This window comes from Quercus lobata, chromosome 4, assembly GCF_001633185.2.
Source record: "Quercus lobata isolate SW786 chromosome 4, ValleyOak3.0 Primary Assembly, whole genome shotgun sequence".
Classification (NCBI taxonomy): Eukaryota; Viridiplantae; Streptophyta; class Magnoliopsida; order Fagales; family Fagaceae; genus Quercus; species Quercus lobata.
Genome location: NC_044907.1, coordinates 70988267 through 71003108, shown reverse-complemented (window position 1 = coordinate 71003108; position 14842 = coordinate 70988267). Strand labels below are relative to the sequence as shown.

The 14842-nt window shown below is 34.5% G+C and overlaps 1 protein-coding gene and 2 pseudogenes across 2 annotated transcripts; all 3 read right to left on the bottom strand.

Moving 5' to 3' along the window:
• Nucleotides 1-479, bottom strand: part of LOC115985729 — a 34026-nt pseudogene extending 33547 nt beyond the window's left edge.
• A 1291-nt stretch (nucleotides 480-1770) lies between these two features.
• Nucleotides 1771-3436, bottom strand: LOC115983219 (annotated as a pseudogene). The gene is made up of 2 exons (XR_004089915.1): nucleotides 3066-3436; nucleotides 1771-2410 (listed from the first exon to the last, which is right to left on the bottom strand). The product of XR_004089915.1 is annotated as a glutathione S-transferase U19-like (transcript).
• Nucleotides 3437-4225: 789 nt separating this feature from the next.
• On the bottom strand, nucleotides 4226-4936 carry LOC115983222 (protein ALP1-like). Its single transcript, XM_031105863.1, has 2 exons — nucleotides 4778-4936; nucleotides 4226-4696 (listed from the first exon to the last, which is right to left on the bottom strand). Exons 1-2 carry the CDS (start codon nucleotides 4905-4907, stop codon nucleotides 4236-4238), a joined length of 591 nt encoding a protein of 196 aa, XP_030961723.1. The 5' UTR covers nucleotides 4908-4936; the 3' UTR covers nucleotides 4226-4235.
• Between the last annotated feature and the right edge of the window lie 9906 nt (nucleotides 4937-14842).

The window sequence follows — 14842 nt, the reverse complement described above, 5'->3', positions numbered from 1 at the left end:
CTTTTTATTGGAAGTGAATTTTGACAAATTCACCGTTAGATTACATTTTTTTCTTATATCCTCCATATTTGCAAAATTTCTATTAAATTAAAGATCAATAACTATGTCGTCAATAAATTGTTTAAATCGTAAGTTTTTGTAGTTTAAAATTATGTATAAAATGTAAGCTTATAAATTATATAGTAAATAATATCCAATTGACATAAAATTTGATATGTGTATTAAGAATGTAAAGAATATGCAATTTAACGGTTAGATTTTTAAAATATGTAGTAATGTGAATGATATTGAGTAAGGCTATAGCCTTATATTACAAAGAATTTTGTAACTAAATTTTTTCCTTTAAGTTTAATGTTATTTTTATTTCATCTCAAATTAAAATTTTATTTTTTCCTATATTACAAGCTTTTCTATCCAAGTTGGTTGTTAAGGTAGCAGTTAAAATTCACATAAACCCATCATACAATAGGTCCAATCATATCATACTATATTATTATTTTAATTTATTTATGTCACATAAATTTAATAGCCTAAAAAAATCAATAATCTCAATCTACAAACATATCAACCAGCACTAACAACACAAACCTCATTGCATTTCTTACAATCAAACCCAACTCAACACTAGTAAGAATATTCAAAACTATGCCTCTATCAAAAGTTAACCATTAAATAGTGAAAAATGTTAACGAATGTCTTAATTATGGTATTGATTTATGAAACATTTATAGGAACATTTTATTTGAAATGAATGTCTAATATAAGTGATACAAACTACATTGTCTTCGTATAATATTGCGGAGTTATCTTTGATTAATGAAAATCCTCATTGTTCTTAAATATGTTGAATTGTCAATCTCAACTAAACACAATCACAACTTGCTTCATGTATTGCAACAATCCCTATGTGAATTGAAAAAATAGCATATTGTTTACTTCTTAAAAATAAAAGCATATTTTTTACTTAATAGATCTCCATGAAATGCAAGGTGGCCATAAGTGAACAAATATTATTTTGTGATTGGCCTTTACATGGATTAGAAATATGTAAAGCATTAATAGCGAGGGGAAAAAAACATAAGAGCACTAATCTTAAAAAATTTAATTCACAACTATAAGATTGTGAAAATGTTTTATGTGCAGTAATCTAAGTAGTTTCTTCTATAGATCTTACCGATCTCCAATCTTCAAAACAGTATTATAAACTCTATTTTATTATGATAAATTGAATGGATTTGTGCCTTAATTATTCAATTGACTTTACATGAAATGTTGTTCCACCAAAAAATATTGGAATGAAGATATGTTTTTCAGTTTTTGCCCATAGAAAGAAAAAAAAAAACAAAATATTTCACGTGAATTTGACGGATTCATTCTCATATTTGATTATTCACTTATTAATGATTACTTGGGTGACATGAGTGTATTAATATATATATATATATATATATTGTGATTATTCACTACATACGGTAATGCTTTCTATTTTATATTTTTATGACCATATAATATACAATAGAATATATATATATATATATATTTCACAATATTATTCAAAACTTGCTAAGGTAACAACTTGTTATTAGAACAAATATCGCTTTTACATGAAACCATCACTTATGCCACTTTTGCAATTGTCCCAATCACAACATTCTATGTTAAGAGTGTAAAAAATATTATAAAAAGTTGAAAGTTTTGTTTCCTCGGATTGTTGGTACCGATACTTTTATATACACTTGATGGCAAAATGGTAAGAGTTTGAATAAGTTTGATCTAAAATTTAGCTCATACAACAAAGTGTCTTTCTTATTTATGATTCGGTACAAGCCCTTTAGATCTAAGGCTCAGCAGAAACACATCATAGTATCTTACAAGAAAACAGTACAATACATGCCCTCTAGAAATGCTCAGCTGACACGTCAAAGTGTCTTGCAAGCTAAACGGACACTATGAAATAAATCCAAACTTAAACATTACAAAAAAACAACGCTGTTACATAACCATCCAAAACCATCATATGCTAGCACTTCCAGCAGATTGAGGCCTAATCGTTCCTCTACGCCGAAACATACTTTTTCCTTGTCTGAGCAACAAACTCATAAACCTTCTTCGGGTCAGGAAAAGTCTTGCCCACAGCCACCTTCTGCATGCACCTCTTAGCCCACGCGATAATCTTGGGGCACTCCGCCTGGACCGCCTCCATATTGATATTGTCTAAGACCTTGTAGGCATGGAACCAGCTGTAGAAGGGGATAAGAGAAATGTCCACATACCCAAATGTTTCACCCCCAAAGTAAGGCTTGTCACCAAGCTCCCCCTCCATTGTCTTTAAGGTTTCAAGGAATTCCTTCTTGCCTTACTCTTGCTCTTCTCTTTTTGGCCTCCATACCTTCCTTGAAGCTACATAAACCTGAATTTTCCACACATTGTCTTACTAGGTTGAACAATGACAGCGATGAATTTCAAATCAAGTCTACTGGGCAAACTGAATGTTTCTCTAGAACTTAGCAAGTGGGAAAGGCCCATAAAATATGTTCTTGATTGTATAGAGAGAGACTACAGACCTCTCATAACTTTTATTTTAATTAGTGGCTCACGCACAAACGAATGGGTCTTGAACATGACTAATGCTAAGAGTGGAAAGAAATAATGTTTGAATTTGGTACCCAACAACTACATAAATTGAACATGGTCAATGAAAAGCAAATATAAACCATCAAATTTTCTTTCCTTCTTTTTCTCCCTGCTCTTATTTCTTTCAAGTTCTTTGGTCAAATATAAAATATATTATAATAGAATCACTGCCTTGACATGACCTACGAATTAGTAAATTATAATAGAATCTATAAACATTCCAACATAACATTTTTTTTAAAGAAATCTAGCGAATCCAACCTCATAAACATAAACCAAAATATTTCACCTAGTATTAAGTATTAACTGAACATTAAAAAACTATAAAAAAATAAAAAAATAAAAAAAAAAGGTCAAATGTATGAGACTCAGACACCAATGAAAACTGAGACAAAGAAAAACACTAGGAAAAGAAATTGTACAAAAGGTACCTTCTTATCAACAAAATCAGCCCAGAACCTGGCTTGAGCTCTCTGGTAAGGATCAGAGGGCAACAATGGAGACTTATCATTCCAGACCTCGTCTATGTACTGAACAATGAGGAGGGACTCACACACAGGCTTCCCGTTGTGGATTAGAACTGGGATCTGCTTGATAATGGGGTTCATCTCTAAAAGCAGAGGGCTCTTGTTGCTCAAGTCCTCTTCCTTGTACTCGTGCTTGATAGCCTTCTCAGCCAGAGCAATCCTGACCCTCAACCCAAACAGACTAGGCCAGAAATTCAACAGAACCACCTCGCCCGCCATTGTCACTGAACTCTAGGTGTTGAAGCAAATGAGAGAAATGCAAAAATAAGTGTGAGAGAGTGCAAAGAGACTTGGAAGAGAGCTTCAATTTATAGTTAAGGGGTTGGTTAGGTAGTGGCGGCTCTGGACGATGTCATTGCTTTCGTCAAATAATTTATCACTTTTGCATTTCTCACTTTTTCATTGACTGTTGAGTCCCTCAGTCTATGTCACTTTTCTGGCCTTTCATTGGGTGTTGAGTCTGTCGCTCTACATCTCTTTTGCTTTACTAAAATACAAAAAAACAAAACAAAACAAAATAGTCGTGACCCTTTTCTCTTTCGCTATTGATGAGAGTCCGTCAAGGGGTGCAAAGAAACATGGAAGAGAGCGTCGATTTATAGGGTGAGTTTGGTTCAGTTTTTTGAAAAAGTGCATAATAAAAAAGTGGAGTTTCAAAAAACTGAGTGTTTGGTAAAAGTTGTTAAAAATTGCATAATGAAAAAGTTGAGTATTTGGTAAAAACTGTTAAAAGTGGCTTTTTGAGGGGTAAATGACCAAAAAGGACAATGTATATATAAGAGAATTTATTTCAAACTTTTTTTTTTTTGGTGGATGTGAGTTTATTTCATACTTATTAAATCATCTATTATTTCATATACTTACTAAACAATAATAATAATAATATTAATTAAATCTAAATAATTTCCATCAACATGAAGCACAAAATAAAAATGTAAAAAGATGATAAAATATACACCAATAATCTAAGTTTAAATTGTACTACATAAAAATGTAAAAAAAGATGATAAAATATATACCAATAACCCAAGTTTAAATTGTACTACAGGATATTATAAAAAAAAAAGACAACTACTAATTATTATCCCCCCAAATGGAATTAGCAATGGAATCACAAAGAACCACCATCGCAGGGTCTGTTAAAGATCCTGAATTCTGCTCATAACTGCTATCTGCTTCACTATTATTTTCTCTTCTAGAAATTGAATCTCGATTGGCGTTTATGAAGCCCCTATCATCCCTATCATTTAGTCTAACAAAATTATGAAGAGTCATAGTAGCAGATACAATAAGCATTTGGATATGGAATGGAAAAGATGGCATGTTTCTGATAATTCTCCATTTATTCTTCCACACACCAAAAGTGCGCTCAATCGTACATCGAAGAGATGAGTGAGCATGATTAAATTTTTCATGTCTAGTTCTAGGGCTTCCACCTCTCCTTCGAAAGTCTTGAAGATGGTATGATATCCCTTTGTATGGTGCCAAATAACCTTTCATCATTGGGTATCCAGAATCAACTACATAATATTTCCCTAGAAAAAAAAAATTCAATTGTTTTAACACACTCATATAATATGTAATTATAATGAACAATTGATTAACCAATTACAAACCTGGTGGTGGGTGCGGAAAGTTGTTACTCTGTTTACGAATAGTATCAAGAAAAATGTGAGTGTCGTGTGCTGCACCTTCCCATCCAGGCAAAACAAATGTGAATAACATATCAAAATCACATGCAGCCATCACATTTTGGGTTGGATATCCCTTTCTTCCAAAGTATGGAATGGACTTCTCAGTAAGTACAACCGCTGTCACATGTGTGCCATTAATCGCACCGATGCAATCCTAATAAAAACATTAATAGCTTTCAGTTCCACATGGATTGTATTATCTTATAGACAATAACACTTATTCAAATATACAATAGTACACATACTTTGAAATGTGGCCAATAAATTGGATGGTCTTGTATTTTGGTTGGAACTTCACTAAAAGTTGGATCTGAAGGCTTTACATATGCAGCTGCAAAGCGAGCACCCAACAGAGTGATCATCTTCTCAAAATGTCTACTTATGGTTTCACCTGAATGTTGAAATATTTCTTGAACCATTCGGTTACATGTTCCATGACCAAGTATCATTAAACAGATTGCCACTGACTCTTCTAATCTTATATTCCTTGAATGTTGAAGTCCAAAGTCACGTTCTAAAACTTGACACAAATTAAGAAACACCTCATTTTTCATTCTAAACATGTTGTAAGACAATTTCTCATTACCTTCCATACAACGTCTCATCCAAGCCCACCTTGTTTGTTCAAAATCATAACAAGGAGTCTTATTAATGTACTTATTGAAATATGTCACAACTGCTTCGCAAGTAACTGCCACAAGCTGGTAAAACTCATCAGAATCGTCGTTACTATCATCATCATCAGAATCACTGTCACTGTAATCATCATTATCACTACTCTCATCATCATCATCATTGTTATCACCATCATCATCATCATTGTTATCACCATCATTATTATTGTCAGCATTATTATAATCACCAGCATCATGATAATCACAATAATTTCTGTAATCCCCATCCATTAATAGTTCCATAAAATTGCCACTCTCATAAGTACCATTATAATCATCCATATTGGTTTAGGCTACACAACAAAGTAACAAATAATCAACCATTGCTAATACTTAATATAAATCAACATAGTAATCAACAAAGTAACAAAGGTGTAACGGTTGACTAGAAACACATTGCATATATACCAACACAATTCAGAACATCAAGTACATAACACTGTAACAGTTGCTTCAAATGTGTTTACATTACACATATATTAATCCAAAGCTAATACTAAATATTACAGAACTTATTTTAAAGTTAATACAACAAAAAGCTAATATTAGTCGAAATGTGTTTACATTACACATATATTAGTCCAAAGCTAATACTAAATATCACATAACTTTGTTTAAAGTTGATACAACATAGTTAATACAACATAACTAATACAACATAAAGCTAATATTAGTCATAAGCTAATATTAGTCCTAAGCTAATATAGAGTACCACATAAGGTTGGTCACTTCTTTTGCTTCCAACAAATCAATTCTTGTAAGTACGCCAGCTGTAACTCTGGCTCCTTGAAAGTTAGAAACATCTCCCTATGTGACTTTTTTAGTAACGCTAAGGAAGCTTAAACCACAAACTTATTATCCACTCCAGGAAGTGCTTTCACAATTGTCATGACATTATCAACTGAACTTGGTGACTCTCGAGAAGTACCTTCAGACTTATTCTGACATACAGTTATTAATTGACTAATACAATTGTCCAACATTGCAGCTCCCCCTATCTTCTTCTTTTTCTTCTGTGAGGGTATTGATTCACTAGTTCGCTTAAGTCCTGAACTACGTGATTGACTAGTATGTCCTTGCTGCAAACTATCAATGTCTAAACTCATGTCACATTGATTATCCTTAAATTCGGAGCTACCATCCGAATCACCAGCACCCTCTTGTGGCATTGTTGGAGGGAGTGTATTTGAAGAAGGGGCCATGCAGCTACTCCAGTTGCTGCAACATCCCTAAACATTATATCAAGTTGTTCTAGATTCTGTAGACCTTTCTCTCGAATTTTTTTTGCTTTGGGTAATTCCTACAAAATGTAAAAGTGCTTTCACTCAGATAACAACAATATAAAAAAACTATTTCCAACTAACTACATATTAATAAAATACTCAACTCACCTTCAACTTTCAGTCCCACCAATCATCAGTAGCAAGAATCATTCCCTTCACTGCATCCCAACCTAAACCTGTGCCATGGTTCCTCAATTGTTCCCACAATCTCCAATCACCTTTTAACACATCCCACCTACTTTTTAATTGCTCCCTATCATAATTTTGACCGGTCTCATCACAAAATTTGGTCACTATAGTGGTCCAACCTACGGGACTAAAGGCAGCACCTTTATTCCTATTCCCAAGTTGAATCTGTTCCACACAAAAATTACAAAAAGTAGTGGTCCAGCTTGAATTATTATCCCATAATGCTCTAGTCTTTTTTGCCTCAGGGTTGGAAGTTGTGTTTTTACCCATCTATAAAGTTAACCAGTGAGGTTGAAGCATATTAGCAAAACCATAAATTTTTTATTAAGATCAAAACAAATAGGTACAAGGACTAGCAGGTCCAAACAGAATTACAAAGCAGGGTTAGGCTCTTTCTAAGGAGAGTTAGTCATGCATATATACATATTACAGAGGTCATGAACATCAAACATATCACAATCAGGGTAATAGAAGGTATGAGAAAGCATATACATGTATGATAGAGAGGGACAGAACTAAATCAAAGGGACAGCAAACATCTAACCACTTGCCTATGTCATCAAAATAGCACACTCGGTAAAAAAAAAAAAAAAAATTCAGATCAGTGTTATATATTCATAGCAAGATCCGAAATTTTGTTATCCTGGTAAGAAGACAAACTAACTCCTGGTAAGAGCTAAACAAAGAAAAGAAAAAGATATAAACAACTAGTACATTTACGACATAGGTGTCAAAGATAAAAAGTAGAATTTTGGTATCCGGACTTTTAACAAAGACATAAGTAGGCTAGCACTTTTGTGATTGCAAGGGTCTATTGGGCCTAGAACTTTTTGAGCCATGTTTTAGAAATTCAAATTACTAGAGCACCAATTATTTAGGGCGCTTAACCAGACACAAAAATCCAAGCCTTGCAATTTGTTAAAGGTAAGATATAATCTATTTCTTTCTTTTTTTTTAGAAGAAGATAGGATCTAAGTTGAATGGATTTAGATGGGAGAAAAAGCATCCTTCAATGGGCAGATAGGAGTACTCTAATAAACCGCCTAGCTCAATCCATTCTATCATTTATCATGTCTTCCTGCTACCTAACAAAGAAGATATGCCCTAAACTGAATGTTGCAAGCAAGAATTTTTGCTAGATTTCAAGCAAATCAGATGAGAAATTGCTGGATTGGAAGTTTTGGAACAGATTATGTCAATCTAAAAAGTTTGTCTTCCCAAGATATGAAGATTTTAGACTAAAATACATTTTTGGACCTTAACATTTGGGATTATTTTTATTTTGACCCTTGATGTTTGATTCCTTTTTAATATTGGTCATGCTATCCATTTTCAGTAATCTAACCAACAGACACCCTTTAGATTTAACTATTTCATGGAATACTATCTCTAAAATGTTGTGGAATGCAAGAATTTAATTGTAGGTAGAAAAACTTATAATGGATGATCAAATTACTAATGGAAATAGACAGTAGAACTAATATGAAAATGGAATCAAACATAAAATGCCAAAATAAAATTTTGAAACGTACAAGGCCAAAATAAAAGCAACTCAAAATTTTAAGGGTCAAAAGCGTACACTAATCAAGATTCAATTAGGAGATGATACCATCCAAACAACAATTGAGTTGTATAAAAAATGTTCAAAGGCATATTTGTTATTCCAGTAGACAGTGTACCCAATACTTAATGAAAATATCAAAAGCTTGTTCCAATAAGATTATTTAGCTGACTTAACAAACATCAGTAACTAATGAAGAAGGTCCTTCAAGTATAATTTCTTGCATCAAAGAATCCATACGCCATTGTACAGCTTATATCATGAACTTACAAAGCAACAACTTTACGATTAGTATCCTGGGGAATTAAAATAATTTAATCATATAACCTTTGCTAATACTTGCTTGAACTGCTTTGACATCAGTAAAGGAAAACACAGAAAAGTGAAATCTAAACGTCCATTACAGGGAGAGGCGAATAAAAATAAATTGTATCATTGATCTAGACGTTAAATGTTACAAACCAAAACACAAGCTAATACAACTGAAATATATAAGTTTTTCGAAGAGTACAAAATTTTACAACCAGTCTGTGAAGCATAACAATATCTCCAAGTTAATACACATTCATAGCAAGATCCGAAATTTTGTTATAACAAAACAAATAACAAAAACACTTCATGAGAACATGTATATATTCCAATCAGCAAGATCCGAAAACAATACCCATTATATATTCATCAAACTAAACACTTCATTATATATTCCAATCAGCAAAAACAAATAACAAAACAAGTAAAGGAACAATACCCATTCATAGCAAGATCCGAATTTTTTTTCCCACACTCGGTAAAAAAAAAATTCAGATCAGTGTTGGTACCTGGTTTTTGGTAGCAGATCAGTGTTTTTGGTACCTGAGAAATCAAAACCCACACACCAAAAGTGAGAAATCAACCAAAGAACAGAGAAATCAAACCCAGATCCATGAGAAATCAACCAAAGAACAAAGAAATCAAAACCAAAAAAACCCAAATCAGACCCATGAGAATCAACCCAGGTTCGGTCCAAATCAAAACAACCCATACCCATGAGAAATCAACCCAAAGAACACACAGAAAAATCATTACCCATAAAACAAACCACAATCCAAAACTACAGAAAGACTTACAGAGAGGAAGAACCAGAAAGAAAGAAAGAAAGAAGAAGAAGAGGAAGACGAAGCGGAAGAAGAAAAGGAAGACAAAGAAAAAAGACAGAGAGTAGAGAGACTTACGAAGGCAGAGAGAAGAGATGGAGGCGTCAAATGCGAAGGGAGAGTAGAGATGACAGATGAGGGGCGTCAAACTGCTGGGTAAAATGGTCTTTTTGGTTATTGCAACGGTAATATAACAAAACGCGCATAGCGCGTTTTGATTTATGGACCGCTGCCTCACCATTTTCCTTCCGCGTTTTGCCCTCAGTTTTTTATAAAAGTTCAAAACGCAACTTTTATAAAAAAGTTGCGTTTTGAGCTTACCAAACGCAAAACTAGGTTGAGCTTTTTTGAAAACGCCCTTTTTGGGCTCAAAAAGTGGAACCAAACGGGCTGATAGTCAAGGGGTTGGTCAGGCGGCTTTCACTAAAATGACTTATTGCTAGCGCTTTCTTCTTTTTTTTCACAACTGAGGATAAGAATGCCATAAAATTTACTTAATATAAATATACTTTTTATAATAGACTAGAATATCTCAAGTCAGAAGGAAAATGTTTTAGTTATTATAATATTTATTACCAAAATTGTCAAAGGGCTTGTAGTTAAATTGACACTTTCTTATATAAAAAATGCTTGAGGGTCTAAAGGAAAATGGTTTGAACTACATGGTTAACAGCATATTGTAATTATTTCTATAAAAAAAAAGTATCAAAATTAATTTTTTTCACTTAAATTTTTTTTTTTTTTAAAATACTAAGTATTTTAATTTTTTGAACTAATGAAATGATGGTTACTTGTATCGGTCTATGTAAAATATAATAAATGCAAATCTTTTATTAACTAATTGAAAAAAATTATTTATATTAGTTTATCTAAAATTATATATATATTTTGTTTAAATTTACATAGTCATAAAATGCATATTTTCTTCATTTTTTAATTATTAATTTGGTTGATGTGTGTGAAGGTGGTTGGGTGAATGTTTTAAAAATAATGGTTATGTGAATGAAAAAATTGTTACGTAAAATAAAAAAGATTTAGATTCTTATATTAAAGTAAAGTAGATATAAATTTTTTTAATGAACTTATGCAAATGTTATTTATTTATTTTTATTTTATATTGAAGGAGTAATTATTATTGTGGGGGAGGATTTTTGTTCCACGTCCCGTAAGCTGTTTGTCCTCTTTGGGGAGCCAAATCCACAAGGTTTTGTTCTCAGTACCGAGTGTGGGGTTTGGGATCTTTTGGGTGCTTTGACCCTGTGACACCCTAGTCTCACATCGGCAAGAGATGCGCCCCACTCACGCTTTATAAGTGTTTGGCATAAGCATGAGTGTACCACTACTACACATGTGTAGTAGTGGTACACATGTATCTTGGGCTCAAGTTTATAAGGCACATATGGGAGGCGTCTCTCTCCGATGTGGGATTGAGCAAAATTGTGAGGCATAGCCAAAGCGGACAATACCTACTAATTAGGGGCTGAGACAAGAAACCCTCCCACATTAAAAGACGCTTTTGAGGGCAGTGCCCATCAAAGGTATTGTCCACTTTGGGGTCAATGGACCCGCACGGCTTTGTTACCCCGAACAGGGCACGCTTCCCCACTGACCGACAGCATAAGGTGGCAGTTCTTAGCTTACTCTACGCATATGTGTGGTAGTGGTACACATGTGTCTTGGGCTCAAGCTTATAAGGCACATGTGGGAGGCGTCTCTCCTTGATGTGAGATTGAGCAAAACCGTGAGGCATAGCCAAAGTAGACAATATCTGCTAATTGGGGGCTAAGACAAGAAACCCTCCCATATTAAAAGGCGTAAAACCGTGAGGCATAGCCAAAGCAGACAATATCTGCTAATTGGGGGCTAAGACAAGAAACTCTCTCACATTAAAAGGCACTTTTGAGGGCAGTGCCCATCAAAGGTATTGTCAGCTTTGGGGCCGATGGACCCATACGGCTTTGTTACCCACTACACATGTGTAGTAGTAGTACACATGTGTCATGGGCTCAAGCTTATAAGGCACATGTGGGAGGTGTCTCTCCTCGATGTGGGATTGAGCAAAACTGTAAGGCATAACCAAAGCAAGCAATACCTGCTAATTGGGGGCTGAGACAAGAAACCCTCCCATATTAAAAGGCGCTTTTGAGGGCAGTGCCCATCAAAGGTGTAAGGACTCAATTTGTAGCGACCCCAAATTGGTTTATTGGGTTCGAATGTTAAAGGCCCAAACAATAAATTTGTAGAGAGTGGGCTAAAAGGCTAGGCCTTGGTCACCGAACAGTGGTTAGTCATGGTGTTCATGGTAATTGCACAAGGGTGAACCGCGCTTGCGCAAGAAGGTTTTCTCCTCGGTACGGCCTGGGAGGCTCTAGTTCTTGGCCCTCCTCCCTTGAGCTCCATATTCTTATTCTTCCTTTTTTTTTGTTCCCATCTTTCTTTCTTTTTTTTCCAGCGCATGAATTCTTACATTATATAGCCCTTCTTAGTTGATCCTGACCTTCCATCTGTTTATCAGGTAGGTAACTACTCGAGTGCCTGTCCCATCAGTCGCCTCCCCCCACTTTCTGTTAGTTGTAATAACCGAAGCCACACTATTCAGGGGTCTTTTCCCATCAATGTGGTTAGGATGTTTGTTGGCACATTCAATGTGGATGTGACGTCTTCTCCTTGAACCACTCCCACACTGTACTCCCATGCGAGTCTCATTCCATTCACCTTTTCTTCTGGGAGCACTTTGGAGGCTGCCTTTGATGACGTGTCGTTCTTCCCTTTTAGGCCTCGGGATGCTGAGGATAGGGTCATTCTTGGCTGCATCTTTAGGCCATTTGGACTTTCGCTACTTGTCCTCGACAACTACTCTCCTCGGCGTGGGCCTTGAGCCCTAATGGAAAGTGAGCCGAGACCATAAATTCTCTAGCCCCACAAAAGGTATTATCTACTTTGGGGCCGATGGACCTGCACGACTTTGTTACCCCGAACAGGGCACGCCTCCCCACTGACCGACAGCATGAGGTAGCAGTTCTTAACTTGCTCTATGCACATGTGTAGTAGTGGTATACATGTGTCTTGGGCTCAAGCTTATAAGGCACATGTGGGAGGCATCTCTACTCGATGTGGGAATGAGCAAAACTGTGAGGCATAGTCAAAGCGGACAATACCTGCTAATTGGGGGCTGAGACAAGAAACCCTCCCACAATTATTATATATATATATATATTTTGATAAGGTAATTATTTTTATTTAATGACATGCTTTTCCAAGTCAAGTCTATTGTACTAACATTTCTAATACTTTTGGATCCTTTCGCAATATTCAGTAGCAGTTCTAGGAATTTTTTTTCAAGGTATTCCTTAAAAAGTATAAATTATATAATGTAATAGAAAGAGAAATTCATATATTGAAAATAACAACAAAAAAAAAACACTCAAATACATAAAGTTTATAATTGTCTTTTACGAGTTTTCATAATGTTGAAATCGTTGCATAATAGTCTCATTATCAATGCTATAAGCTACATCTCTTTCAATATACACAACCAAGCAATCATTTATCCACTGAATATAAAACAAATTATGGAGCAAAATTTAATTTTATTGGTATAAAAAAAACTGTAGGTATTCCCTAAAATTTTTTTGAATGGTAGACAAATAAAATTTTTTTAATTATTATATATAATTTTTTTTTTTCGGGTCAAGGTGGTACCATACCCAGCTCAACCCTATGCCTTTAGTCTAACAAAAGTAAAGAATTAATATGTGACACGTGCATGGTTAGCTATAACTGCCACAGGCCTTTCAGGCACTTCAGGCTTCTCTTTGTACTCTCATTTTGTCCATTAGAGACAAACAAACAACAAAAATTGGAAAGAAGTAAGAAAAGAAACAAATATTAATGAGAAGAAAATCTGGAATAAAAAAGATTAAAATAATTTCATTAAGAAAAATAATTATTAGCGACTAAGAATTTTTTATGGATCCAAAAAACCCTCTCAAAAAATCTTATTTGTGATGGCAAAATATAGTCCTCGCAAATACTTGGTAAAATGTGAAATATTTGTGACCAATAAGAAAAGTTGTCGCAATTATGTGTTAAAACTGTCACAAATATTAATATTTTGGAGGGAAATTTTCCCTCTATATTATTTGCAAGGGACAATTAAAAATCTCTCACAAAAAGTGTATTATTTGTGATGGTTAAAAAAAGTTGTCACTAATACTAAATTATTTGCGAGGGCTAGGATCGACCTTCACAAATAATCATTAAAATGTCAAAATTTTTGGAGGAAAATGTTCTCACAAAATTATTTCCGAGGGGCAATAAGAATCCCTTGCAAAAAGTTTATTTTTTGCGTGGGTTAAAAATATGCCCTTACTTACACTAAATTATTTGTGTAAGAACCAAATTTGAAATCCCAGCTCAAGGTATGAACGGACTTAGGCCCAAAAAACCCAAAACAATGAATTTGTAGAGAATTGGTTGGAAAACTGGGTTTTAATGAATTAGACTAACTAGAAAATAGGTTTAAAGGACTAGAAGATGTAAATGAACAAGCTTATAATGAAGAAAATCTTCCTTGGCAAAGTCCGAGGAGATCTGTTCTTATGTATTTCTTTCAGGTTTGATTACAAAGTCAGTTCTAGAAGCTATAGCAATTTTCTCTATCTTTTTCGATCTCCAGTCTCATTGTCTCTTTCTTCTTTTATACAGTCTTTTCTTTTCATCTCCACCTTCCACGTGCATGCCAAACAGTTGGTGTTGATACTTGTCCCATCAACACTCCCCGTAAGTCTTTATGTAGTAGCTGTAAGACTGAAATCCATTGTTCAGGCATCACCTCCACATTAATGTGGCCAGAGAGTTAGCTGGAGTGTATTTAATGCAGAGGCAGCAACTTTCTCCTAAGATAGTTTTAGGACTTCTCCCAGTCTGATCACACTGCAATACATATCTACACAAACAGAACTTCCTGGAACATTACTCGGGACGATTGATAACCCCTCCAGACCTTAGCATTGGTTAGCCGAGGATGTGCTTATTCTCGGCCCACCCCTTGAATTGTTATGACCAAGACTTATCTCTCTACTTACTATCGCAGTCGTTTCTGACAAAAATATCTCATTCTTGGACACACCCTCATCCTTGGATTG

Coding starts and splice junctions, on each gene's coding strand:
- LOC115983222 (XM_031105863.1), bottom strand. CDS start 4,907: ATGGCTGCATGTGATTTTGATATGTTATTCACATTTGTTTTGCCTGGA. Junction 4,697..4,777: donor CTTTCCGCACCCACCACCAG/GTTTGTAATTGG, acceptor TTTTTTTTCTAG/GGAAATATTATGTAGTTGAT.